This window comes from Aquarana catesbeiana, linkage group LG03, assembly GCF_042186555.1.
Source record: "Aquarana catesbeiana isolate 2022-GZ linkage group LG03, ASM4218655v1, whole genome shotgun sequence".
Taxonomy (NCBI): domain Eukaryota; kingdom Metazoa; phylum Chordata; class Amphibia; order Anura; family Ranidae; genus Aquarana; species Aquarana catesbeiana.
Window position 1 is genome coordinate 155574331 of NC_133326.1, and position 27004 is coordinate 155601334.

The window sequence follows — 27004 nt, forward strand, 5'->3', positions numbered from 1 at the left end:
TGGAACTACAAGTCCCATCATGCCTCTGCCTTTGTGAATCATGCTTGTAACTGCCAGCCTCATGGGACTTGTAGTTCTGCAACAGCTGGAGGACCACAGGTTGAGTAACCATGATCTAGAACGCAGTGGCGGCCTGTCCATTAGGGGCACCGCCCCCCCCCCCCATTAATGCCTCTGCCCCCCTAATCTACATGCAGGGCGCCGGACGCATGGATTCCAGTCAGGGTTTTTTTTTTTTTTTGAAGCGCATGATTAGAAACAGAGGCTCTTATAGGCATCAAAAATGGGTGGGCTCGGGGGTCAGAGCACTGCACCCTGATTTGACAGAGTTGTGTGACAATAGCAAATGAATATTGGTTATTGCCACACTGATTCTCCTCCCGGCCAATCAGGAACCGGGACCCTTTTCCCGACTGGCCGAAAGGAGAAGCGTTCCAATTGGCCTGGGAGGAGGAAGGAGGAAATGCACGGCGGAAGCAGCCATGATGCCTGTGGAGGAGAGCAGGGGATAGGGAAGCCGCCGCCCATCGCTCCCCGGGGGAAACGTTCCCCACCATAGATGGGGTAAGTGCCAGTGCTCCTGATGACCCGACTGACTGGACAAGGGGGGTGTAAGTTGCCCGACCAACTGGGGGGGGTGGCTGTGAGTGCACTGTTTGCTGCCCCCCACCCCCCAAAAAAAAAATTACCAATGTTTTCAGGATCGATTAATATAACTGCCCTTATGTAGAGCAAAAGGCATTCCCCTTGAGACACTACCCTAAACTGACATTCCATACAAAACTTAAATCTTGTTTTTTATGAGCCAAAGTTAGCTTACTTATGTGTGAGCATTTTTTCATGGTTTACAGTGCTGCTATCTCCAAATTGGATATCTTTTTCTGCTCCCTCTGTGGAGTCTCAGTCCATCTGCTGCTCAGTAATCTTATGCATGGCCATATACCTAAAAGTAAAAATATTCATTTTTATATGCTGAACGTATTATTTCACTTGTAATTGAGTAAAGAAATCTGTAAAAATCTGTACTTATGGTAGTACATTAGAAACAGTGTGGTAAAAAATTCCACTCTCTTCTGCTTGAAACAAAATATGATAGTAGTTATTTGAGAAAAAGGAAATATTCAGTATTCCTGAATGCAAATGATTTTGTTCATGTTCTGGCATATTTGTCTATGAAAACGATGATATTTGTTGGTGTCCATAGGTTATCACATTCATTTCATGCAACCCCGCGGGGTTGCGCGAAAAAAACCTATTGTGTGTACCAGGCTTTAGGTTGGGAAGGAACTGGCTAGATGATGCTGGACATCCCCAGCCAGGAAATGAGGCGACTCTCTGAGTTGATGCAGCTTCTACACACTGTGAGTAGCTCACACTTTGAAGTAAAATCATTAATAGTAATGCCCCGTACACAAGGTTGGATTTTCCAATGGAAAATGTGTGATAGGACCTTGTTGTCGGAAATTCCGACCGTGTGTAGGCTCCATCACACATTTTCCATCGGATTTTCCGACACACAAAGTTTGAGAGCAGGATATAAAATTTTCCAACAACAAAATCCGTTGTCGGAAATTCCGATCGTGTGTACACAAATCCGACGGACAAAGTGCCACGCATGCTCAGAATAAATAAAGAGATGAAAGCTATTGGCCACTGCCCCGTTTATAGTCCCGACTTACGTGTTTTACGTCACCGCGTTTAGAACGATCGGATTTTCCGACAACTTTGTGTGACCGTGTGTATGCAAAACAAGTTTGAGCCAACATCCGTCGGAAAAAATCCTAGGATTTTGTTGTCGGAATGTCCGAACAAAGTCCGACCGTGTGTACGGGGCATTATAGTAAGCAATTTTAGTGCAGGAGAGAAGCCTGTATAACTGTGCAAGATTAAAGGAAAGGCTGGAGTTCAGCTTTAAGCTAATCAAAATTTTGACATTTTCCTAAGGTCTTTATAAAGATCTAGCAAAATGACTGTAGAAGGGACAAAGGGTCATCCATTGTCTGTTGAAGAAAGTTCACAATCAGGTTTACAATCAGTTTGCTAATCTTTGCTAGTGCCGGCCATACATGGTTCGAATGTCAAAAGAATTTTCTTTCGAAAATCTTATCTAAGAATTTTCGTACGAATTTCGTGGGCTGCAGAAACCGCCGATTTTCGTACAGCAATCAAATTTGAGGAATCGGACATGTTGGAAATTTTTGGAAAGACAAACGATTTTCTAATCAATGATGGGAGAATCGTGCGAGAAATGTAATAAGAAAAAAAATGCGCATGTGCAAGAAAAGAAAATTTACGGAGATAAAAGAAGATTGATTGCTTGGTCAGCCGAATTTCAAAAATCAATGGTGGCATCATTGGATCACAAAAAAAATGAACTTTCTAATTTTGAAAAGAAAATTTGTTTGAAATTCAACCATGTGTAGCCTTTCAAATTAATCTTCATTATTTAACCCTACTATAATTATATAACTATAACCCTAAAAAAATGCTGTAAGTTAAATGTTATCCTATTTCATAGTATCTGCCCCATTCCCTTTACACCCCTCAATATCACAATGCTTACTACAAATATTGAAAGCACATGGAAAAAAATTTCCTGTACCAAAACTCATTGACCCCTGCAATAAAAAAACAACCGTATTATATAGCTAATCATGGTATCAATATTATATTATGGTTTGTACGTACAACTATTTAGTTAATTTAGACAGATATTTTTGTAATTGTCTGGGATAATTGTAATTTACAACAATGTTTTCTTTACAATGAAAAGAAAATTGTATTTAATATGCTTTATTTTGTTACAGAGAAGTTTGACATTTGGAGATGATGGTATAGAGGTATGTATTACTACTGAGCATGCAAGGTCAATGTAAGATAACCATTATCTGTTTCTTTGACTACAAGGTCAATGACACCAACCACAGGAAAAAATGAGTAAGTTGTCCATCACCAATGAAGACTAATGAATAAACGTATGGTACTAAGTAGATACTGTGGGGATAAGGCACAAAACATCATAAAAACAACATGCCTTAGTGTATCTAGCCTGCTTAATTTGTCTAGGAAAACTATGTAAAATAGTTGTAAAATCATTACTAAACATTTTAGCAGTGGCGGTCCATCCATAGGGGGCACACGAGCGCCACCCACCCCCCCCCCGTAGTCACCAAAAAAAATAAAAATGTCCTTTAACTAAGTGCACTGTGTTCGGGCGCCGGGACACAGTGCACTATGGGAAGCACCACGTCAATGCAATTACGTGATTGCAGATGTGGCGCTTCATTTGCAGGATTTTTAGCTGCTTTGCGGCGCAATCCAAAGTGCCGAGCAGCTTTGGCCCATAGAATCACTAGGTGACGAGGAAGCTAGAAAGCAGGAGGTCTTGGAAGGAACAAAGAGAATGGTTTGGTTGGTATTTTGAAACAAGGTTAATGATAGGGGCAGAATTGTGGATGGCTTTGTAAGTTGTTATTAGTATTCTGAATTTTATTCTTAAGGTGAGTGGAAGCTAGTGGAGCAGGGGCCAGGGTCAAGGTAGCAATTTCCCCCCCAGGCCGTCCAAACTTATATGCAAAAGGCAGACGGCTGCCCACTGCCTGCTGATGATTTTTTTTCTCTGAGGAAGTTTGGTCAGGGGTACGGCCACGGCGGACGGCCGCACCCTGTGGCATTCTGGGAGTTGTAGACTACGTGCGCTCAAGCTCCCGGTGGGTGGAGAACTGAGAGCAGCACAATGCAGCCAGGAAACTACAACTCACAGATCTTGGAGGCAGGCAGAGGCAGCAGGGCGTGCCAGGGAGTCGTGACCCACGTGACTGACTCAGGATGCAAGTTTACTTGACCCCAGGACAGGAGCATCACACCTTCAGGACCGGAGCAGGCCATGCAAGGACCTGCTGAGCTGGCACTGGCATGGGAGCAGCCATCGCTGAGGTGAGAGACCCTGACACCCGCAGCTGAACCCCACATCCCATCTACCCCATACACCTTATTTACCCTGTCCCAGGCCAGTGCCCACCTCAAAATAGCCCTCAACACTGTGGGTCCTGCTGGGAGCTGTCCATGGCCTGTTGATCCTGCTGAGACCTGGCCATGGTCAGCAGGACCCACAGGACATGGTCAGCTCCCAGCAGGACCCACAGGCCATGGTCAGCTCCCAGCAAGATCCACAGACCAGCAGGACCCAAAGGTCAGTGGCCAGCAGAACCTACAGGCCAGCGGGACCTACAGGTCAGTGGCCAGCAGGACCCACAGGTCCGTGGTCAGCTCCCAGCAGGACCCACAGCGCATGTCCCCGGACTGAGGACACTGTCCCTGGATTAAGTCTGTCCCCGGTTTTGTCCCCACTTTGCAGGGCCAATCCAGGGTGGGTGCACCATGAGCCGGGGCAGTGGGAGGACACCCAGCACTGGCCCTACCATGGGTCCCACTGGGCCCATTGGGCTGCCTCGGAGGGCAGGGGGGGCAAGCACCACCAGATTACACACAGGCGGCCGCTGTCATACAAATTCCCACCTCCTGGACTGGCTCCTATGATAGACAGCACACTGATGACGTCTATCATAGGAGCCAGTCCAGGAGGCGGGACTTCGTATGACAGCGGCCGCGCTGGGTAAGCGGGAGATCTCCGCACTGTGTAATCCAGAGGCTCTCCTCTCTCTAATCCCGATGCACTGAACAGGCTGCATTGATGGGCACTGATGAGGCTGAGCTGATGGGCACTGGTGAGGCTGCATTGATGGGCACTGGTGAGGCTGCATTGATGGGCACTGGTGAGGCTGCCTTGATGAGCACTGATCAGGCTGCATTGATGAAAACTGGTGAGGCTGAGCGGATGGGCACTGGTGAGGCTGCGCTGATGGGCACTGGTGAGGCTGCATTGATGGGCACTGGTGATGGTGAGCTGATTCGGTAGTTCAATGGGCCACTTGACTGGACTTGCCCCTGAGGCCTAAGGCTGCCAGCCCTCCCCTGCAGTGGAGGGATTGGCAGAGAGGAGTAGCAGACATTGAAACTAGACTGCCCTAAACTGAAAATTCTGCTCTCAGTATAGTAAATATGATTTTTCACCCTAGGTCAGGAAGTAGGTTGTATAATAAAATGTTGTTCTTGAGTTTAGATTTTATTTGTATTTTCTATTCATTAAAATTATTTATTTATTTATTTATTTTATGTTTTTATTTTTTTTATTTTATTTCAATGGGTTTTTTCCCACCACGCTCACTAGGTTGTTGTTTTTCCGAAACTTTTAAAACTGTCATTACTCCAAAGAAGGCAGGGTGATGGAAAGATATAGAGCTATACAAAACACATGAAAACAAGTCGGTTTATACAATATGATTGTGGAAAAGCCAAAGTCAGTTTCTAAGTTAAAAAAAATAACTCTGATGCGCTACCACAAATTATTTCAAATGTGAAAAATAAATACTGTATTTATTGGCGTATAAAACGCACTTTTTCTCCCTGAAAATCGGGTGAAAATAGTGTGTGCGTGTTATACGCCGATACTGTAATTTGGGCTGCCTAGGAGGGAACGGGGAACGGGAGGTGGGCGGGACAAGCACCATCAGATTACATAAAGTGATTATCTCCTGTTTACTCAGCGGCCTCTGTAATAGGAAGTCCCTTCCCCTGGGCCGGCATTGGACCAGTGTTCTGTCTATCATAGAAGCCGGTCCAGAAGGTGGGACTCTATTAAAGAGACCACTGAGTAAACAGAAGATTCTCACTGTATGTAATCTGACAGCGCTCATCCCGCCCCCCTCCCTGTCCCCTCCAAGGCAGCAGTAATCTCAGGTGAGGCTGCAGATGGGCATTGATCAGGCTGCATTCATGGCAATGGTAAAGCTGCATATGGGCATTGATCAGGCTGCAGATGGGCATTGATCAAGCTGCATTGATGGGCAATTGTGAGGCTGCAGAAGACTAAAATGAAGGTGCGTGTTATATGCCGATAAATACGGTAATAATAAAAAATCTGTATGCTCCCACATATAAATGACAATATAAGACAACAAAAAAGTGTTGCACTGCTAACATATAAATACCATAATTGTGTATAACAAGCAATGAGTCCAGATAATTGTGCCAAAATGTTCTTCAATGTTCAAAAACAAATGCATTCATAAGTGCCTACTGAATGACCATCAAAATTCAAAAATTAATATAAAGGTGCCCATAATGAACAATTGGTCCAGCTAATTGTGACAAAATATTTTTCAATATTCAAGATGAGTACATTTAAAAGTTCCATCATAATGACCAGCAAAATTTCAATAATAGTGTGAAAGTCTAGTGAACAACCAGTGCTGCCACCGCCACACAGAATACTCGCTCACCTTATGGACCCATACATATCATACAGGTCATGCATGCTTGGTAAATAAATGGTGTTGCTTCCACCTCTCCTCGTTATACCAGGCTCATCCAGGCTCTATTGTAGGTCTACTTAATTGAATGGTACCAAAACCACCAGACTGGTTATGGTACCCAAAAAAAGAAAAAGCGCTCCATAGTGCAATAAACTTATTAGGGATGATCCCTGAGGAAGTCACATGGGTTAGTGATGCAACACGTAGGATGGAAGGTGGGTGACATGAGGAGTGTATTCTTAGCGTCTGTACTATTAAGTACTCAATGAAAGTGCAGTTTTATTATATTTTATATCCATTCCTCAATAAATGTATTCCACCATGGAGCAATTTTCCTTTTTTTTGAGAATCACACCCAGTACGGTGGTTTTGGCACCATTAATTTGAGGAGACCTTTAGTACAGCCTGGATGAGCCTGGTGTAAGGAGGAGAGGTGGAAGCAACACCATTCATTTAACAAGCATGCCTGACCTGTATGATATGTATGGGTCCATGCCACAAAGTGAGCAAGCATTCTGTAGGGTGGTGGTTCTGAAGAGTGATTTACAGGCACCTTCACACTATTATTGGGATTTTGCTGGTCATTTTGGTGGCACTTTTAAATGTATTTGTCTTGAATATTGAAGATTATTTTGGCAAATTATCTGGACTTATTGTTCATTACGGACACCTTTATATTAATTTTAGAATGTTGTTGGCCATTCAGGAGGCACTTATGAATATTTTTGTTTTTGAACATTGAAGAACATTTTGGCACAATTATCTAGACTCATTGCTTATTATATATAATTTGAGTATTTATATGATAGCAGCACAGCACTTTTCTGTTGTATTACAAAATCAGTTTCTGTTTATCTTCTCTGCATGACTACATTCTGAAATACAATATCATGTCTTTACTCTTATAGGCTCCATCTAAGGACTCAATCTCTCTGTACAGCTATAAAGTAGAATCTACCATCACATCACATTTCGTCAATACCATGATACAGAGCAAAGTGGTGAACACTGCTCCACATTCACAGAGCCTCTCGTTTGATATTCAGATTCCCAAAGGGGCATTCATCAATAATTTTACCATGTAAGATTTTTTCTTAATAGCCATTTCAAGTTACCTTTAATCAGTTGTGTTGTTACTACAAAACCAGGTCCAAAATCTGGTACAAAGGCTCGCCCAGTCATGGATAAATATGCTTAACAATGATATTTGTTTTAACACAGAGTGGTTGGATTTTTCATTACTCTTTGCCCACATACAGACTGAAGATCCGGAAGATGGCTGAAATGTGTATAAATGTTATCCTATTTTGAAGCTATTTTTGCTTTAAAAATGTAAGAAATTATTAGCGGGAGGTTTCAAAGAGAAATTTTTTCATGAACACATACTTTGATTTATTATTTTATGTTTGTATTAAAGTAATTTGAATGTGACTTTCACATTTGTACCTGGTTGCTCTTTCATATTGTTGTTATTGTATTTAATGGTGATCAGTCTGCCATCATACACTGAGATACAGAAGCTGGTATACTGAAGGAGCTAATTGTGATTGGGACTTTTTAGGCACCGATAATAACTAAGCAGAAATATATATAAGAGACGCTTGAGAGGGGATATGATTTCAATGTACAAATACCATACTGGTGACCCCACGATAGGGATAAAACGATTTTCTGCGAAAGGGAATTTATTAAGACACGTGGACATTCACTAAAATTAGAAGAAGAGTTTAACCTTAAACTGTGTAGAGGGTTCTTTACTGTAAGAGCGGTTAGGATATGGAATTCCCTTCCACAGGCAGTGGTTTCAGCAGGGAGCATCGATAATTTAAAAAAACTATTAGATAAGCACTTGAACGACCACAACATACAGGGATACACAATGTAATACTGACATAAAATCACACACATAGGTTGGACTTGATAGACTTGTGTCTTTTTTCAACCCTGCTTACTATGTAACTATGTAAAAAAAGTATATTTTTATTGTTACAAAGTCAGTGTAAGACATGAGGTTTAAGAATTAGTTGGCTGACCTCATACATAGTTACAGTTTGGTTGAAAAAAGTCCATTTAGTTCAACCACATATATTGGAACATTCATCTAGACATCAACATGACCCCAAATACTACATGGAATAAGTAATATATCAATTATTGTCATGATGATAGTGCAACGTATTTAAAAATTAATCTTTTTCAGGGGTAGGAATAGTCATATATATAAAGTGAATGTTAAACACATTGCATCAGCCAAATTATAAAAACACAAACATCCATCGCTCAAATGGAGCTCACTTCATCTTTGGGGGAAAACGGGAAGGGCCATACACAAGGACTTTAGGAGACACCCCAAATGATAAACTCTGCTCCTAGGTGTAGTAGCCAATAATGTCAAGCAGAGAGAGCCTATATCCTACCGAGACTGTTCCACCAGAGGCATGTCAACCATTTTGTCTTTAATACTCAATTTATATTTATGACTGCTCCTTTAATGTGGCATAACATTTTGCCTACAAACCCCTCTTATGAAAGCATATGAAGACATTGTGTTGTAAAGCGCTGTGTAAACTGTTGGCGCTATATAAAACCTGTATAATAATAATAATAATAATTGGAGCTTTCCAGCCAGATCACCCATTTTGAAGGGAGGGATAGGAAGTAATATCACATGAAACACTGTTTGTAAGAGAGATTAAAAGTAATTGTTTATGATCAATAACTAAAAGGCTATATTTATAATTTTATCATGCCAGTATGAACAATATTCCATAAATCTGATAACGTACTGTATATCGTTTGCTTTCTTTTTTTTTTAAGGAATGTTAACGGAATCACATTTAGTGGCTCAATTAAAGAGAGGTCAGAGGCAAGAGGTCTGTATTCTAAAGCAAGAGCAAGAGGAAAATCAGCAGGTATACTGAGGTTAGTAACTCTGAATACCTTATTGAATTCATTTATGGCTTGTATATAAGCTTTCAAGATTTGAACTCAGCAGCAAACAAGTAACAGCCAATCAAAAGATTACTGTCCTGCCTCTTTAAAAGACCTGGACCTCAAATGTTATCTTTAACAATTTGACATAATCAAGTTTATAATAGGTGAGTTCTGGTTGTTTTCTATGTGTTATTTGGCTTATTGCTCTTCACCTCATTACATGTCTATATGTTTTGCAATCATTACCAGAGGACTAGAGATTTTTAAATGTATATGTGGGTCCAGATTTCATTACATGGCCACCATGTTGAGTTTTGTCAACCTGGTATTGAACACAATAAGGACAGATGTGATATGGAAATAAAAATAGATGTAAACCCAACCACTAAAATTTAATATAAGCTTTAAAGTGTTAATGTAATTAAAAACATTATTTTCACAATATCAAAATTAAATAAAATCTGGTAATCCTGCTGTGAAGATTCTTGTTCAGGCACTTTATGTTTTATGGTGACGATACTCTGGCCTGCATCTCAATTGTTCTCCTGTGTTGTCAAATGACCTCACAAAGGGAGATTACAAGCGTCTGAAACTGTTGGATGGACTATTATCTGAAAATATCTATATATCAGTATATATATTAAAGGGCTAATTAAAAAGTTTAAGAGAATATTTTCTCTCCTTGTACTTGGTAAAGTAAAATACAATATTTTGAGGGCCTTTTATTTCCAGGCTCCATTATGGTTCTCTAATAAAAGGATCCATAAAAAAAATCCTTTTGCCAGTTTATTAAACAGCCCTGAGGAGTAATCATGTAAAAATTTAGTAAAAATGTTGTTAACATGTTAAAGTTGACATTTTCAAATTTTGTTGTGGACAGAACAAATTCTCTTGATATGGAAAACTTCAAAGCTGATTTAAATGTACCAGGAGGAACCAAAGTTCAATTTGAAATTCATTATCAAGAAGCCCTTCAGAGGAAACTTGGGACGTATGAACATGTTCTCTATCTTCAACCAGGAAGAATAGCAAAACACTTTGAGGTGAGACAGCCTGTGAAAAAAAAGATGGCTGCGCTGAGCATTAGCTGGTAATTTGTGGATTATTTTGTGGATTATTTTGGTTTATATTATTTTTTTTATTTTAGGTGGATATCTATATCTTAGAGCCAGAAGGTATTAGCACTGTCAATGTGGTGAAATCAGTTGCAGATAAGTTTTCTAATCTCGTTAAAGTTGACAAGAGTGATAAGAAGGTAATATCAGAATTCATCACATATTTTAATCTAGTACTGTATTTAAACTTTACTTGCTGTAAGTGCTGTAAACCTTAAGGCTCGGTTCACACTGAAACCGGCTGCGGGTCACACAGCAACGCTGTGCTACCCCATTCTCTGGTTCAGGGATGAATCAGGGCAGAATGTTTGCCTGAATTCGGCAATGAAACGGAGGCAAAGACGCACAGCGTTTCTGTGCAGTGCGCTCTGCATCCTCCCCGGAGACATGTGAACCAGCTCCATAGAGAGCCGGTCACATTCTCCTGCTATGCAAATTGGATGCGGGAAACCTGGCAGAGATCTACTGCTCCCTGTCGGCAAGGTTAACCACTTGCCGACAGCCTAACGCAGATATACTGCGGCAGAATGGCACGGGCAGGCAAAATCAGGTACCTGGTACGTGATCTGCCTCCCGCGGGCCCCCCCCCCCCGGTGCCCGAGGCAGTCGGCATCATTAGGGGAGCGATCCAGGCTGAGGGGGAGACCACCAACTAATGAGATTCTTCCTCTGCTGCTGTATAAACAGCGGCAGAGGAAGTGATGTCATCGCTCCTCGGCTCTGTATTTTCCGTTCCGGCGCTGAGGAGAGAAGACATCGATGTGAGTGCACAACACATACACACACAGTAAAACACACCAGGCACACTTTACACCCACCGATCACCCCCTGATCACCCCCTAATCACCCCCCCGTCACAGTGACACCAAGCAGTTTTTTGTTTTTTTTCTGAATTATGCATTGGTGTCAGTTTGTGACAGTTAGTAGTGGTAGGGCAGTTAGTGTTAGCCCCCTTTAGGTCTAGGATACCCCCCTAACCCCCCCTAATAAAGTTTTAACCCCGTGATCACCCCCCGTCGCCAGTGTCACTAAGCGATAGTTTTTCTGATCGCTGTATTAGTGTCACTGGTGACGCTAGTTAGGGAGGTAAATATATAGGTTTGCCATCAGCGTTTTATAGCGTCAGGGACCCCCATATACTACCTAATAAAGGTTTTAACCCCTTGATTGCCCCCTAGTTAACCCTTTCACCAGTGATCACCAGTGATAACTGTTACGGGTGACGCTGGTTAGTTAGTTTATTTTTTATAGTGTCAGGGCACCCGCCGTTTATTACCTAATAAAGGTTTAGCCCCCTGATCACCCGGTGGTGATATAACTTAGGTTATAGGGTCTGCGTCGCCCCAGGCAGCGTCAAGTTAGTGCCAGTAGCGCTAACACCCACACACGCACCGTACACCTCCCTTAGTGGTATAGTAACTGAATGCATCCGATCAGATCTATACTAGCATCCCCAGCAGTTTAGGGTTCCCAAAAACTCAGTGTTAGCAGGATCAGCCCAAATACCTGCTAGCACCTGCGTTTTGCCCCTCCGCCCGGCCCAGCCCAGCCCACCCAAGTGCAGTATCCATCGATCACTGTCACTTACAAAACACTAAATGCATAACTGCAGCGTTCGCAGAGTCAGGCCTGATCCCTGCGACCGCTAACAGTTTTTTTGGTAGCATTTTGGTGAACTGGCTAGCACCAGCCCCAGGCAGCGTCAAGTTAGTGCCAGTAGCGATAACACCCACACACGCACCATATACCTCCCTTAGTGGTATAGTATCTGAACGGATCAATATCTGATCCGATCAGATTTATACTAGCGTCCCCAGCAGTTTAGGGTTCCCAAAAACGCAGTGTTAGTGGGATCAGCCCAGATACCTGCTAGCACCTGCGTTTTGCCCCTCCGCCCGGCCCAGCCCAGCCCACCCAAGTGCAGTATCGATCGATCACTGTCACTTACAAAACTCTAAACGCATAACTGCAGCGTTCGCAGAGTCAGGCCTGATCCCTGCGATCTCTAACAGTTTTTTTGGTAGTGTTTTGGTGAACTGGCAAGCACCAGCGGCATAGTACACCCCGGTCATAGTCAAACCAGCACTGCAGTAACACTTGTTGACGCGGAGAGTCCCATAAGTGCAGTTCAAGCTGGTGAGGTGGCAAGCACAAGTAGTGTCCCACTGCCACCAAGAAGAAGACAAACACAGGCCTGTCGTGCCCATAATGCCCTTCCTGCTGCATTCGCCAATCCTAATTGGGAACCCACCACTTCTGCAGCACCTGTACTTCCCCCATTCACATCCCCAACCAAATGCAGTCGGCTGCATGAGAGGCATTTTCTTTATGTCCTCCCGAGTACCCCTACCCAACAAACCCCCCCAAAAAAGATGTTGTGTCTGCAGCAAGTGCGGATATAGGCGTGATATTGTCCCCTTCTGTCCTGACAATCCTGGTCTTTGCATTGGTGAATATTTTGAACGCTACCATACACTAGTTGAGTATTAGCGTAGGGTACAGCATTGCACAGACTAGGCACACTTTCACAGGGTCTCCCAAGATGCCATCGCATTTTGAGAGACCCGAACCTGAAACCGGTTACAGTTATAAAAGTTACAGTTACAAAAAAAGTGTAAAAAAAAAAACACAAAAAAATATATAAAATTAAAAAAAAAAAAATAGATGTTGTTTTATTGTTCTCTCTCTCTCTATTCTCTCTCTATTGTTCTGCTCTTTTTTACTGTATTCTATTCTGCAATGTTTTATTGTTATTATGTTTTATCATGTTTGCTTTTCAGGTATGCAATTTTTTATACTTTACTGTTTAATGTGTTTTATTGTTAACCATTTTTTTGTTTTCAGGTACGCCATTCAGCTGCAGCATGGATTTATTTATCTTGACAGCAACAGTGTTTGCTCCCACGATATATAAAGCCGTGACTCCAGCGGAGGTGATATATGCTGAAGCATGGGGGCAGCAGGGGCGGAGGAGCGATTTGCTCCTAACTTTTCAGGCGGATGCCTCCATGCTTCGGCATATATAAATGGTGCATGTATGCCCATCATTAGAAGTGGGTGGATGAAGGGAGGTATTCTAATGGTGGGCATACCTACCGATCAATCTCTTTTTTTCGTTCAGCCCACAAGCTGCATGAAAAAAAAAGATTACAATATATGCCCAACAAGGACCAGCAACGTACTGGTATGTTGTTGGACTTTGAGTGGTTATACCAGAATGATGCCTGCAGGTTTAGGTATCATCTTAGTATCATTCTTTTCAGCCAGCAGTCGGCTTTCATGTAAAAGCAATCCTAGTGGCTAATTAGCCTCTAGACTGCTTTTACAAGCAGTGGGAGGGAATTTCCCCCCTCCCACCGTCTTCCATGTTTTTCTCTGGCTCTCCTGTCCCAAAAGGGAACCTGAGAATGCAGCCGGTGATTCTGCCAGCTGACCATAGAGCTGATCAGAGACCAGAATGGCTCCAATCATCTCTATGGCCTAAGAAACCGGAAGCTACGAGCATTTCATGACTTAGATTTTGCCGGTTGTAAATAGCGCCATTGGGAAATCGGGAAAGCATTTTATCACACTGATCTTGGTGTGGTCAGTTGCTTTGAGGGCAGAGGAGAGATCTAGGGATGTAATAGACCCCATTTTTTTCAAAAAAGAGTACCTGTCACTACCTATTGCTATCATGGGGATATTTACATTCCGTGACATAACAATAAAAATGATAAAAAAAAAAAAAATGAAAGGAACAGTTTAAAAATAAGATAAAAAAGCAAAAAACAAAAGAAAAAAAAAAAGCACCCCCGTCCCCCACTGCTCTCGCACAAAGGCGAACGCAAGCATTGGTCTGGCGTCAAATGTAAACAGCAATTGCACCATGCATGTGAGGTATCACCGTGAAGGTCAGATTGAGGGCAGTAATTTTAGCAGTAGACCTCCTCTGTAAATCTAAAGTGGTAACCTGTAAAGGCTTTTAAGGGCTTTTAAAAATGTATGTAGTTTGTCACCATTGCACATTTGTGTGCAATTTTAAAGTATGTCATGTTTGATATCCTAAGATCATCTTTTTTATTTCATCAAACATTTGGGCAATATAGTGTGTTTTAGTGCATTAAAATTTAAAAAAGTGTGTTTTTTCCCCAAAAAATGCGTTTGAAAAATCGCTGCGCAAATACTGTGTAAAAAAAAAAAAATGAAACACCCACCATTTTAATCTGTAGGGCCTTTGCTTTAAAAAAATATATAATGTTTGGGAGTTCAAAGTAATTTTCTTGCAAAAATTTTTTTTTTTTCATGTAAACAAATAGTGTCAGAAAGGGCTTTGTCTTCAAGTGGTTAGAAGAGTGGGTGATGTGTGACATAAGCTTCTAAATTTTGTGCATAAAATGCCAGGACAGTTCAAACCCCCCCAAATGACCCCATTTTGGAAAGTAGACACCCCAAGCTATTTGCTGAGAGGCATGTCGAGTCCATGGAATATTTTATATTGTGACACAAGTTGCAGGAAAAAGACAAATTTTTTCTGTTTTTTGCACAAAGTTTATTTAAGGTACTTATATAGCGCCGTCAGTTTACGCAGCGTTTTACATATACATTATACATTCACATCAGTCCCTACACCCACAAAGTTGGCACTAAATGATATATTGCTCAAACATGCCATGGGAATATGTGAAATTACACCCCAAAATACATTCTGTTGCTTCTCCTGAGTACGGGGATACCACATGTGTGAGACTTTTTGGGAGCCTAGCCACATACGGGACCTCAAAAACCAAGCACCACCTTCAGGGTTTCAAAGGGTGTAAATTTTTGATTTCACTCCTCACTGCCTATCACAATTTCGGAGGCCATGGAATGCCCAGATGGCACAAACTCCCCCCAAATGACCACATTTTGGAAAGTAGACACCCCAAGCTATTAACTGAGAGGTATGGTGAGTATTTTGCAGACCTCGCTTTTTGTCACAAAGTTTTGAAAATTGAAAAAAGAAAAAAAAATACATTTTTCTTTTCTTTCTTCATTTTCAAAAACAAATGAGAGCTGCAAAATACTCACCATGCCTCTCAGCAAATAGCTTGGGGTGTCTGCTTTCCAAAATGGAGTCATTTGGGGGGGGGGGTGCCATCTTGGCATTTTATGGCCTTGGAAACTGTGATAGGTCGTGAGGAGTGAAATAAAAAATTTACGCCCTTAGAAATCCTGAAGGCGGTGCTTGGTTTTCGGGGCCTCGTACGCAGCTAGGCTCCCAAAAAGTCCCACACATGTGGTATCCCCATACTCAGGAGAAGCTGCAGAATGTATTTTGGGGTGTAATTCCACATATACCCATGGCATGTTTGAGCAATATATCATTTAGTGACAACTTTGTGCAATAAAAAAAAAAAAAGTTTGTAATTTTCCCGCAACTTGTGGCAAAATATAAAATATTCCATGGACTCGACATGCCTCTCAGCAAATAGCTTGGGGTGTCTACTTTCCAAAATGGGGTCATTTGGGGGGGTTTGAACTGTCCTGGCATTTTATGGCTTTAAAAACTGTGATAGGTAGTGAGGAGTGAAATCAAAAATGTACGCCCTTAGAAATCCTGAAGGCGGTGCTTGGTTTTCGGGGCCCCGTACGCGGCTAGTCTCCCAAAAAGTCCCACACATGTGGTATCCCCATACTCAGGAGAAGCAGCTAAATGTATTTTGGGGTGCAATTCCACATATGCCCATGGCCTGTGTGAGCAATATATCATTTAGTGACAACTTTTTGTAATTTTTTTTTTTGTCATTATTCAATCACTTGGGACAAAAAAAATGAATATTCAATGGGCTCAACATGCCTCTCAGCAATTTCCTTGGGGTGTCTACTTTCCAAAATGGGGTCATTGGGGGGGTTTTGTACTGCCCTGCCATTTTAGCACCTCAAGAAATGGGATAGGCAATCATAAACTAAAAGCTGTGTAAATTCCAGAAAATGTACCAAAACCAATAAATATATGCTTATTGACATTTTTTTTACTAAAGACATGTGGCTGAATACATTTTGGAATGTATGACTAAAATTGAGTTTATTGTATTTTTTTATAACAAAAAGTAGAAAATATTGTTTTTTTTCAAAATTTTTGGTCTTTTTCCGTTTATAGCGCAAAAAATAAAAACCACAGAGGTGATCAAATACCATCAAAAGAAAGCTCTATTTGTGGGAACAAGGGACGCAAATTTCATTTGGGTACAGCATTGCATGACCGTGAAATTAGCAGTTAAAGCGAAGCAGTGCCAAATTGTAAAAAGTGCTCTGGTCAGGAAGGGGGTAAATCCTTCTGGGGCTGAAGTGGTTAAGAGCTTCAATCGAGCTCAAGGTTATCTGCTGCTGTCTCTAATTGGAAAGTGTGGATATGCATGCATATAAAAGTAAAACTCTCTGAGACACGCTCACAGCAGGATTATTTCTTACACTTCTAATTTATTCAAGGCGGTGCTAAAAATACGTCATTGCTATGTTAGTCTAATAGGTACATCTCATTGGTTAAGATAGAAAAGAAAATGGAGAATCTTCATGTTGAGGTTTGGCTGTCCTTGGTTTTATCTTCAGTTCTGCGTTCTTCTGATGTGTGGGATGTAGGGTGTACCTGCCATTTTGAGAAGATAAAGAAACAGAGCAAATCTGTATACTTATATAATGAGTAAGTTGAAAAAATATGTATACACATAAGAAAATAGACATTTTCAGATTATTATTATCATCTACATCACATTCCTTCACAGTCCCCCCTAAAATCACTATTTTCTCTTTTCTGTCCCTAATACTAAAGGTCCTACTTCGCCTGGCCCATTCTCCTCAGCAACTCTTTTAGGCTGTATATAGAGTTAGGCAGCAACTTGTTCACTACCTTCCTCGATACAGATGGAGAAGTGCAGTCAGGCACTATCTATCCCTATAACCCTATAGGATTGTGATATTTTGGACAGGAAGTGACTGTAGAGGAGTGAAGGGTTTGTCATCTTCCATCATAAGGGGGTCCTCTTCTTCTTGATGGAAAAATGTAAGTGTGCTATTGTCTACAGCCTTGCTCATTAACTTTTTTACGAAAGGTAGAATACAGCATACAATCAGGGCTAAAAGAACCAGGATTATTAATACTGTTACCCCTATCTGGGCAAGCACCACTCACTCATCCAGCTAAAGTATTGATCCCACGGGTCTGTGATACCTGCGTTCTTCTTCAACTCCAGTGACAGATCTTCTAATTTCTTTATAGCTAGAGTAACCTTACCATTTGGGCCAGTATTATCAGGAATATATGTACAACAGGTTCCCATTTTTTCCTACGATTTTACAAACACCTCCTTTCTCAGCTAACACCATGTCTAAGGCCATCTGGTTCTGGAATGTCATGTAGGAAGTGGGGGCTAACTGGTCAGCAATTCCCTGGAGGGCATCTTTAGTGTAATTTATGAATCTCTGTTGGTTATGGTATATGTAGTTAATCCAATCTACATTCTTGTTGACAGTTATTATGGGGATCAAAGACTCAAAACCAGCTTTTACCTGGTCCCTGGCTTTAAATTCATCAGGAACCCCCCTTGGAACCCCTATGACATCTATGTATACATGAGGGTCAAATCTTCTGGAGAGAGCTGCTCGCTTCCTCCTCTGACTGTGTGCTGGGCCAGTGTATGTATTAGGGGTATCTTCGGTTAGGATATGGATGGGGCATAATGATCTTTGCAAGGGCACATTCACCAGTCCAGATTCCCTCTAATCTGGTCCTGATTTTCAAATTCCCACAGATCCAATACACATCATCAAGGGACTGGACCCGGTTTAATACCTGTCTTCTGTAAAGTCATTCTGCTTATCAGGGGCTTTCTATTTTCATCTTTCTTGTCTAATGCACTCTGGGGTCACCCAGTCTGGCCCTGTGTTCCAACCCACTGCCCCCCCCTGGAACCACAACTCTGTCCCCAGTAACTGTCTGTCTAGCATACATATATATCCTTACCGTCAGGGATGTCACTGTACCACTGGCATTGCCATGAAGGGTCAAACGGACAAGGTACTATGTCACAGTAATCTAAGGTAAAGGTGGTCACATGTGTACCTGAAGAGTTATACCAAAATGTAATTATGTTATCATTTTTGTGATGGCCACCTCCTGGGCCCCTCCCCCCTAGATCAAACAGAAAAAGGATATGCAGCACCCGTAAACACGCTCTCCTGCAGTGGTAAGCATGCATTCATGTGTTCTTCCCAGCCAACTTGACTGAGGTGGCTGTGGTCAGCAAAACTTGGAATGGACCATCATATCTTGGCTCAAGGATCTCCAGACAGTAGTTGGTGTGTTCCTGTATCTAATTCAGGATCTGGAATGGAAGAAAACACCTGGACATGCATTCCGGTTAATTCCCGTGATAATGTGGTTACATAATTAGTCAACACATCAGACTGCAACTGTAACTGTTGTGGAAGGTAACAATCAAGTCTGGGAGCTGAACCAAACAAAATTTCATAAGGGGATAGGGCATGTTTCCCCCGGGGGGGTGTCTGACACTGAATAGGGCAATGGGCAAACTGTTTGGCCAACTCACGTTAGTCTCTTGGGCCATCTTTAACATCCTGTTTTTTAGTGTCCCATTCATCCTTTCTACATTCCCGTTACTTTGAGAGTGGTATGGGGTGTGTAGTGCCAACTGAACCCCCAGTGCTGCCCAAATCTCTTTTGTAAGGGTTGCTGTTAAGGCTGGTCCCTGATCTCTCAATATCACCTCTGGGACCCTAAATCTACATACTATCTCACTCAGTAGTTTCTTAGCTGTGGTCCTGGCAGTCATGACCACCTCCAGTAGGGCGTATTCGAATCTGCCACTTCTTGGCACTTGAGAGTGATCAATTTGTATGCTCTGGAAAGGGGTATAGGGCTTTTGCCAGGTGCTTCTTCTGTGCTTCTTCTGTTCGACCTGGGTTTCATTTGGTGCAGATAATGCATGATCTGCAGAAGTTGTCGGTCAGTGGAGTAACTCTTGGTGCAACACTTGTTGATAAGAGAGTTCATAAAAGTCTTGGTCAAGTGGGCAGCTCCATGTGCCCATTGCACCACGGTTGGGTACATACTCCTGGGTAGACAAGGCTTCTTGTTGCACTCGAATAGTCTATCTCTGAGAGTTGCTCCTCTCCGTTTTCAGTTTTCCTTCTCATCCAGACTTGCTGTTTCCTGTAATTCTTTTAGATAAACTCTGTCCACTGGGAGAGTCTGTAAGGTAAGCACGGGGTGGTCTTCTTCTACCACCCTGCTGTCCACTTTCCGTGGACCACTAGCTGTCTGTTTGGCAACTGAATTGGCTAGATGATTGCCTCAAGCTTCCTTTGAGTTCATTTTGTTGTGTGTTTTTACTCAGAATAGTCACTTGGGTTAGGAGAAGCAAGGCATCCATCAAGTTTTCACAGGTGTTCCTGCAGCCGTCAGGAATCCTCTGTCCTTCCAGATAACACCATAATCATGGGCAATGCTGAAAGTATATCTTAAATCCATATGAATGTTGGCTCTTTTTCCCTCTTGCAGCTCTGCCTCCTGTGCAGACATCACCGGTGGTAAGGCTTCAGCTTGTAGAACCATGTTTTAGATTCTGCAGGGGTATTTTACTTGGTGGGGAGATGCGTGGTTTCCAGCCACATTAGTTCGAAGCAATCATGGGATGACAAGTCAGGACTCTACTCCTCCTCCTTTCCCCTCTTGAGAAATGGAAGAAGGGTGGTAGGGTTCAGTGAAAATTGCTGTCCAGTAGGAGGGAACACAGGAGTCTCAAGTGTCTGGTAGTGGACAAGTGTTTCGTCTGGATCTTGTTTGAATATGGCAGCAATGTCATGGGGAGCAAGCAGAATGAGGCAGTGTCCGAGGACCAAGTTCAAAGTTTTGTCAAGCAAGGCTTGTGCAGCAAAGCCAGCTCACAGACACAATAGGCCTCCTCTTGCTACCGCATCCAGCCGACAGGAATTATATCCTATGGGGCGTAGGCTGATGTCGTGTGATTGGGTGAGTACACCTGCAGCATGTCTCAGACGTTCGGATACAAAGAGCTTGAGCGTTTTGTCATAGTCTGGTAGCCCTAGCACCGGGGATGGTGCACTTGAGGGCCTCAAAGTTAGATATTTCTTCAGGAGACATCTGGAAGGGGTCAGATTGCAGAGCATCAGTAGGAAGGCTTCTAGAATCCATACTCCGCACTAGGAAATTAGTCCAAGGAAGGCATGAAGGGATTTCTGGCCTTGTGGCAGTGGGATGTCAGAGATTACTCTCACCCTGCCTTCAGTGAGCTGTCTTGTCCCATAGGACAAACAGTGTCCAAAGAAAATGACAGGTGTTGAGCACCACTGCAATTTGGGCTTTGAGGCTTTGCAACCCTGGTTGGCAAGATAGCACAACAGGCTTTCTGAGGTGACTTCAACAGGGGGTAAGTCAGTTGCACAAAGGAGAAGGTCATCAATATATTGGAAGAGAATCACTTCCAGGTGTTCCTCTTGTCATGTGTCAAGGATGATAGCCATAGCGTTTGCAAACTGGCTTGCAAAGTTCTGTGCCCCTTGTGGCACAACTGTTTAGATATGTTGCCGTTTCTTTCCCTGGATGAATGCAAAAAAGGTACCAGCAGGAGGGGTGAGGGTGGACACTGAAGAAAGCGTTTGTAAGGTCCACCACTGTGAGGTACTTTGCAGTCAAAGGCATCCACAGCACAGGTACCTGGTTCTCTTTTAGGGGTTCTCTTCTTCTTTCTAGAGAACAGAGGTGTATTACATGGAGATGTACAGGCTATCAGGGCTCCATTTGACACGAGGGCCTTGACATGCCTCAAAATAGCTGCAGCGTGGGCTAACTTTAGGGGATATTGTAGTTTCTGAGGCAATGATGCATCCTCTTTTAGCTTGACTGAAACTGGTGGCACCTTTAAGTGACCGTTGTCTTGCGGTCCTGTGGAACATAGGCACGTAGGGATTCTGTCAAGTACTTCCTGCCGTATTGAACTTGAAGTTATTGCTTCATGAAGTGTCATCAGGAGAGGCAGAGAACACAAAGCAGATGAGTCTTCTAAAGATAGGGGAGTATGTAACTTCATTCCCCCTTCAGGCGTGTACATGATTGAGGCCTGTAGTCTGGACAACACATCAGCTCCTATAGATTCAAGGGACATGTAAAGGACACCATGAATCTGGCCAGCAAATCAGGAAATGTCCCCGCTTGGAGTGGCTCAGCAAATGGACTGGAGCGGGGCACCCTATCCACTCCCACGCAGGAAACGTGTGTGTGTCTTTTCATAGTGGGAGAAGTTCGGATCATCAAAGGCCTGTATGAGTCTAGCATGATACTTCTTCAGACTCCCCTTTATCTTGGGTAATATCTTGGATTGTGGTGGTCTGATCCGTCAATTTCTCCTTTGCCCAGTCGTGGAGTTGTGCACAGAACTCCACGCCTGAGGTGTAGGAAGTGGCACTTGTCAGGCAGGCATCATTGAAGGCCGTCTGCATGACCGGCCAAAAGACATGTCCTGCTTTGATTTGGCATAGGCTGATCAAGTCTCTCCAGGCAGCTAAGTAAATTTCTTTTATCTGCACTATCCTGCGGTTGAAGGGCATAGGCTGCTTCTCTGGGTCAGACAGACTTGTCACTAAGGCTGCTACTTGTGATGGAGGAAAAGCGACATACATCACTGGTGCCCCTTCTGGTAACCGAGACTGTTGTTGGGACGGGGGCTGGGAAGGGGCACTGTTCCTTACGGTTGCCAGCATGTGTTTGAGATCCTCTCTGAACTGTGAGTCCGGAGCCAGATTGGGGGTTAAATTAGCGGGTGGTCTTGCTGCCTGTTGTTGGTCTTCCCACTCAGACGCTTCTTCATCATTAACATATCCGGCCTGTGAATGTGATGCTTCCGTATTGGGGAAGACAGGTGTGTGGTATGAACCATCCTGGTTTAAAACAGGAAGGACTGGGTATAGGCTGTGTTTGAGCCTACTGGGTGTACCAAGATGGAAGTGCACTGGGCTGGATAGAAAGTGAAGGCATGGGTGCACTAAGATGGCCACCGGGCGGAGTTGTCACAGTGGGTTGTGCTTGGGCTAGGGTAGCGAGAAGAGAGTGGTTGTTAGGCGGAGGGCAGTGCTGTCCCTCCCCTCCTTTTGTTTCAAGTTCCAACATAGCGCGGTGGTTCACATATCATCAACTCTGTGATACATACTATAGTAAAATCGCCATCTTTCTTTTTTTTTAAAGGTAAATTTTTTCAATCGCCATCTTTCTTAACTTCCTTTATCCAATTATGCCACTTCATTCAACTTTGTTAACTATTTCAACATCTTCTCCCCTCTTCACAATATCACATTCTTCACAATATCACATTCTTCACAAGCAGGTCAGGGGTAGTGGGGAGCAACGGCTTGTGACCCAACAGATCCTTCGGGTAGCCTTAATCTCTGTCTTTCACCAGTCCCCAACCCCTCTCGTGTATAGCAAACAGTAAACCACAAATACACTCAGGAAAGGACATTACACCTGCCACTCTTTGAACTGCAAAGTTTCAGCAGGCTAAGATAAACCACAGGGGCAGACAACTCCCCTAAAAACCCCGTTCATAGACGTTTGTTACACCTCCCCCCCAGAAGCCGACAGCTTGTCTGGGGGTGAGACATCTGTAACACTTTCAGACTGCAAAGCTCCAGCAGCTGAGAACCCTCAGAGGTCCTACGAACCTCGAGTAACCCATCTATAACCGTCTGCTGCAAGAAGATATCTCATCCCAGAGGCCGACAGCTTGTCTGGAGATGAGAACACACATACACACATGCAGCACTTTTAGACTGCTGAGTTTTGTAGCCCAAAGAACGGCAGACAGTGAACAAATACAGACAGCAGAAACCCATCAGCAGGTTAGTTAAAACAGCCTCAGGTGAGGAAATGATTCCTGCCTCTAAGACAGTCTCAGCATACCGACAGAATCCAGTGGTCAACCAACAGATAAGAAAGTCGTACAGTGGTAAGAATATAAAAAACTTACCGTACTGTTAGGGCTGCGCAAACCCCCTCTCTTATCTTATCAGTTTAGCTGCTTGAATCTTTATCGCGTTCTGGCTTCGACTGTAGCCTGAAGCTCCCGGGTTTCGGCACCAGCTGTTAAGGTTAAGAGCTTCAATCGAGCTCAAGGTTATCTGCTGCTGTCTCTAATTGAAAAGTGTGGATATGCATGCATATAAAAGTAAAACTCTCTGAGATACGCTCACAGCAGGATTACTTCTTACACTTCTAATTTATTCAAGGCAGTGCTAATGTTTTATACACAAAAATACGTCATTGCTATGTTAGCCTAATAGGTACATCTCATTGGTTAAGATAGTAAAGAAAATGGAGAATCTTCATGTCGAGTTTTGGCTATCCTTGGTTTTATCTTCAGTTCCGCGTTCTTCTGATGTGTGGGATGTAGGGTGTACCCGCCATTTTGAGAAGATAAAGAAACAGAGCAAATCTGTATACTTATATAATGAGTAAGGAGAAAAAATATGTATACACATAAGAAAATAGACATTTTCAGATTATTATTATCATCTATATCACATTCCTTCACACTATAACTTTTGTGCAAAACAATCAATATACGCTTATTGCGATTTTTTTTTACCAAAAATATGTAAAAGAATACATATCGGCCTAAACTGAGAAAGAAATTAGTTTTTTATATATTTTTGGGGGATATTTATTATAGCAAAAAGTAAAAAATATTGCTTTTTTTTTTCAAAATTGACGCAATTTTTTTGTTTATAGCGCAAAAAATAAAAACCGCAGAGGTGATCAAATACCACCAAAAGAAATCTCTATTTGTGAGGAAAAAAGGACGTCAATTTTGTTTGGGTCCCAGTTAAAGGGACGCAGTGCCGTATCGCAAAAAGTGCTCTGGTCAGGAAGGGGGTAAATCCTCCCAGGGCTGAAGTGGTTAATATTTTATTTGTTACTTTTCTGTTACCTTTTCCTGGGTATTGAAGCAATGGTGATGTAGGCAGGGCTCACAGATGATCCTTTGGAAGGCTACGTCACTGGTACCTTCCAGTGAGATCTTTCGTACATTGCAAAATCATACAAGTTTATGGGGGTAAAGTTTTATGTGTTAGTCCTTCAGATGACATGTAACTTCACATGATAAAGGTGGCAGATACAAAGCTATTCATGAATTCATGAAATCCTGCAAGATTTTGTTAATTCATTCATCAATCTGTTTATGCCTTCTACTACTGTTTATGGGTGTCGTAAGAGCGCTGGAGATAAGGAAAGTGAAAGTATTCAAGGCTTGAAGTAAATAGTAATTGTTTTTTTATTATTGTTTTTCCCCAACATTTTTAAAGGTATCTTTACCTTATTTTTGGGTTAATGTCTACTTAAGCTGTAACCTTGTAGTAAATTTGTTTTAAAATCCGTTTCACTGCCCCTGTTTAGCAATGACTTGCTGTGTGACAGAATTGATACATTCCAGTAGCACCCCTATGATTTTTCTTTGTTTGAAATTCATTTTTTTGAGTTTTGGTAACTGACCTAAACTTTGATGAATGACCATCTTAAGTCCTGAAATTATTTTCTCAAGACCTATACAAGCTGCTTTCTCGTTGGGCTTCAGAAAACAAGAAACCCACTTGGTAGCTTTAAAGTACCCCCAATTTCTGGTAATGATGTTTTATCCAGCTAAGAATTGGGCTTCAACCCTCTGGTTTTTCTTGGATATTGTTACTATCCACCAAGCTTTGGTAAAAAAAGAATAAAAAAAAAACCTCAAGTTTAAATTCTAAAGTGAAACTGGGAAGTCAACATTAATTCAGTCAGAACCTGTGTCAGATTTTGTCAAAGTGTGTAATGTTTTATATTTGACAGTTACATGTGGTTTTTTTTTGAGTACTGTATGTATAGAAATCTTCAGGGTGGAGAATCATTTTTGAACCTAGTATTTTTTTCAGTTGGTTATTAATAAATTATTTAGTTTTGTACAAAGTATACCTTCATTTTTGTATATAATTGAATATATAATTTACTATGAAATTTTGAGTTTAACATATATGTATGAGTCGTATTAATTGTGAGGTGTGATACCCTAAGTCTGTAAGACAAGCATGTAATTAAAGATGTAAAAAAAAAGCAGATGATCCACGTTGGTATTCTTTCTGTTTTTGTTATTCACTTTAATAATTGCATTTATACTGCCACAGGCTCACATATCCTTCAGACCAACTGTGGATGATCAGCGTGAGTGCCCCACCTGTCCAACTACTGCTGTGGATGGAAGACTCAGCGTGAAATATGATGTTAACAGAGATAAAGCCAGCCAGCTCCAGGTATCATCCTAAATCTGAGAAGAAAATTAGATCTCTGGATATGTATTAAATGTGGGCGATGGTCAGAAAAATAGTTAATAACCTTAGCTCTCTTTTGGCCTGCCATGTGTATTCTAAACATAATTCCTAAATTGCTAACATACATTGCAACCTGTTAAAAAACCCTTATCTTTACACCCACAGTTGGAAAAGCTTAGTGTCAACACTCTAGTTAAACCAAACATACAATGATGCTCTGAGATTTTGTTTTCAGATAATGTTTTATAGTATATATACTGTATGACTATCATACAAATATTTTGTAAAACAAGTATTAGGAAAATATTAGCACATCTCCTTCATCTTTAGTGAAAGTGATGAGAGTGCTAATATAAATATTTGTCCTGAACTGGGAGAAATGCACCCTGTTTCCTTCCAAAACCGTGCTAGCTCCAATCATAAGGTAGAATGCACAGGGATTCATTTTGGTTGCTGACTTAATTAGGAAAGGAAATATAAAAAACTCTTTTTAGGGGCCCTCCATGTTGTAATATGATGGTGTTGCCCATTGCTAGAACATCTTAATGAACAATATCAGTAATCCAATTGAACTGCTTTTTGGGACTCACCAGTACCTGGTTCCGCTGATATCTCTACGGTATAAAAACACCACCTACATGTGATTGATTGCAATGCCAGTGATAGCACCTATCTAATAAATATAACAAAAACTATTATAAATTTCATAAAAAATGTAAAAACATATATGAAAACATAACAAATAAATGGCATATGTGCAATCAAGTGAAAAAGACAACATCAAAGTTTCCAATATAGAAAAGTATTATATAGAAAAACCCCAATAATGCTTCCACCAAGCTCTTCGTTTAATAAAGTGTCCAGTGCAATTAAATTAACACCTTCCCACCCGGCCAATAGCAAATTGACGGCCGAGTGGTGGTTCAGTTATCCTGACTGGGCGTCATATGACATCCTGTCAAATTGTGCAGACCGCGCGGCCGCAGGGGCCACGCAGTGGCACGATCTGCCACCAGCCACATCCACAGGACATTGCCGATGACCGATCTGAGTACTGGCTCGCTGCCGATACCATGTGATCGCCGTGACATATCACAGCAGGTCACATGACCTGTAGTAAACAATAGATGGGTTCCTTTCATGCCATCCATTGAATACAGCAGTGTTGCTAGCACTGATTGATCAGTGCGATCACATGGCACAGACAGGGCCAATTACAGCCCATCTGTA

General features: G+C 42.1%; 1 protein-coding gene across 1 annotated transcript in view; it reads left to right on the plus strand.

Annotated features, from left to right (window-relative positions):
* Positions 1-27004, plus strand: part of ITIH2 (inter-alpha-trypsin inhibitor heavy chain 2) — a 78642-nt gene that overhangs the window by 12075 nt on the left and 39563 nt on the right. Inside the window, exons 3-8 of the mRNA XM_073619438.1 lie at positions 2808-2840; positions 7283-7455; positions 9192-9296; positions 10189-10351; positions 10456-10563; positions 25631-25756. Of these exons, the coding sequence (XP_073475539.1) occupies positions 2808-2840; positions 7283-7455; positions 9192-9296; positions 10189-10351; positions 10456-10563; positions 25631-25756 (708 nt within the window). The remainder of the gene's footprint in view (positions 1-2807; positions 2841-7282; positions 7456-9191; positions 9297-10188; positions 10352-10455; positions 10564-25630; positions 25757-27004) is intronic.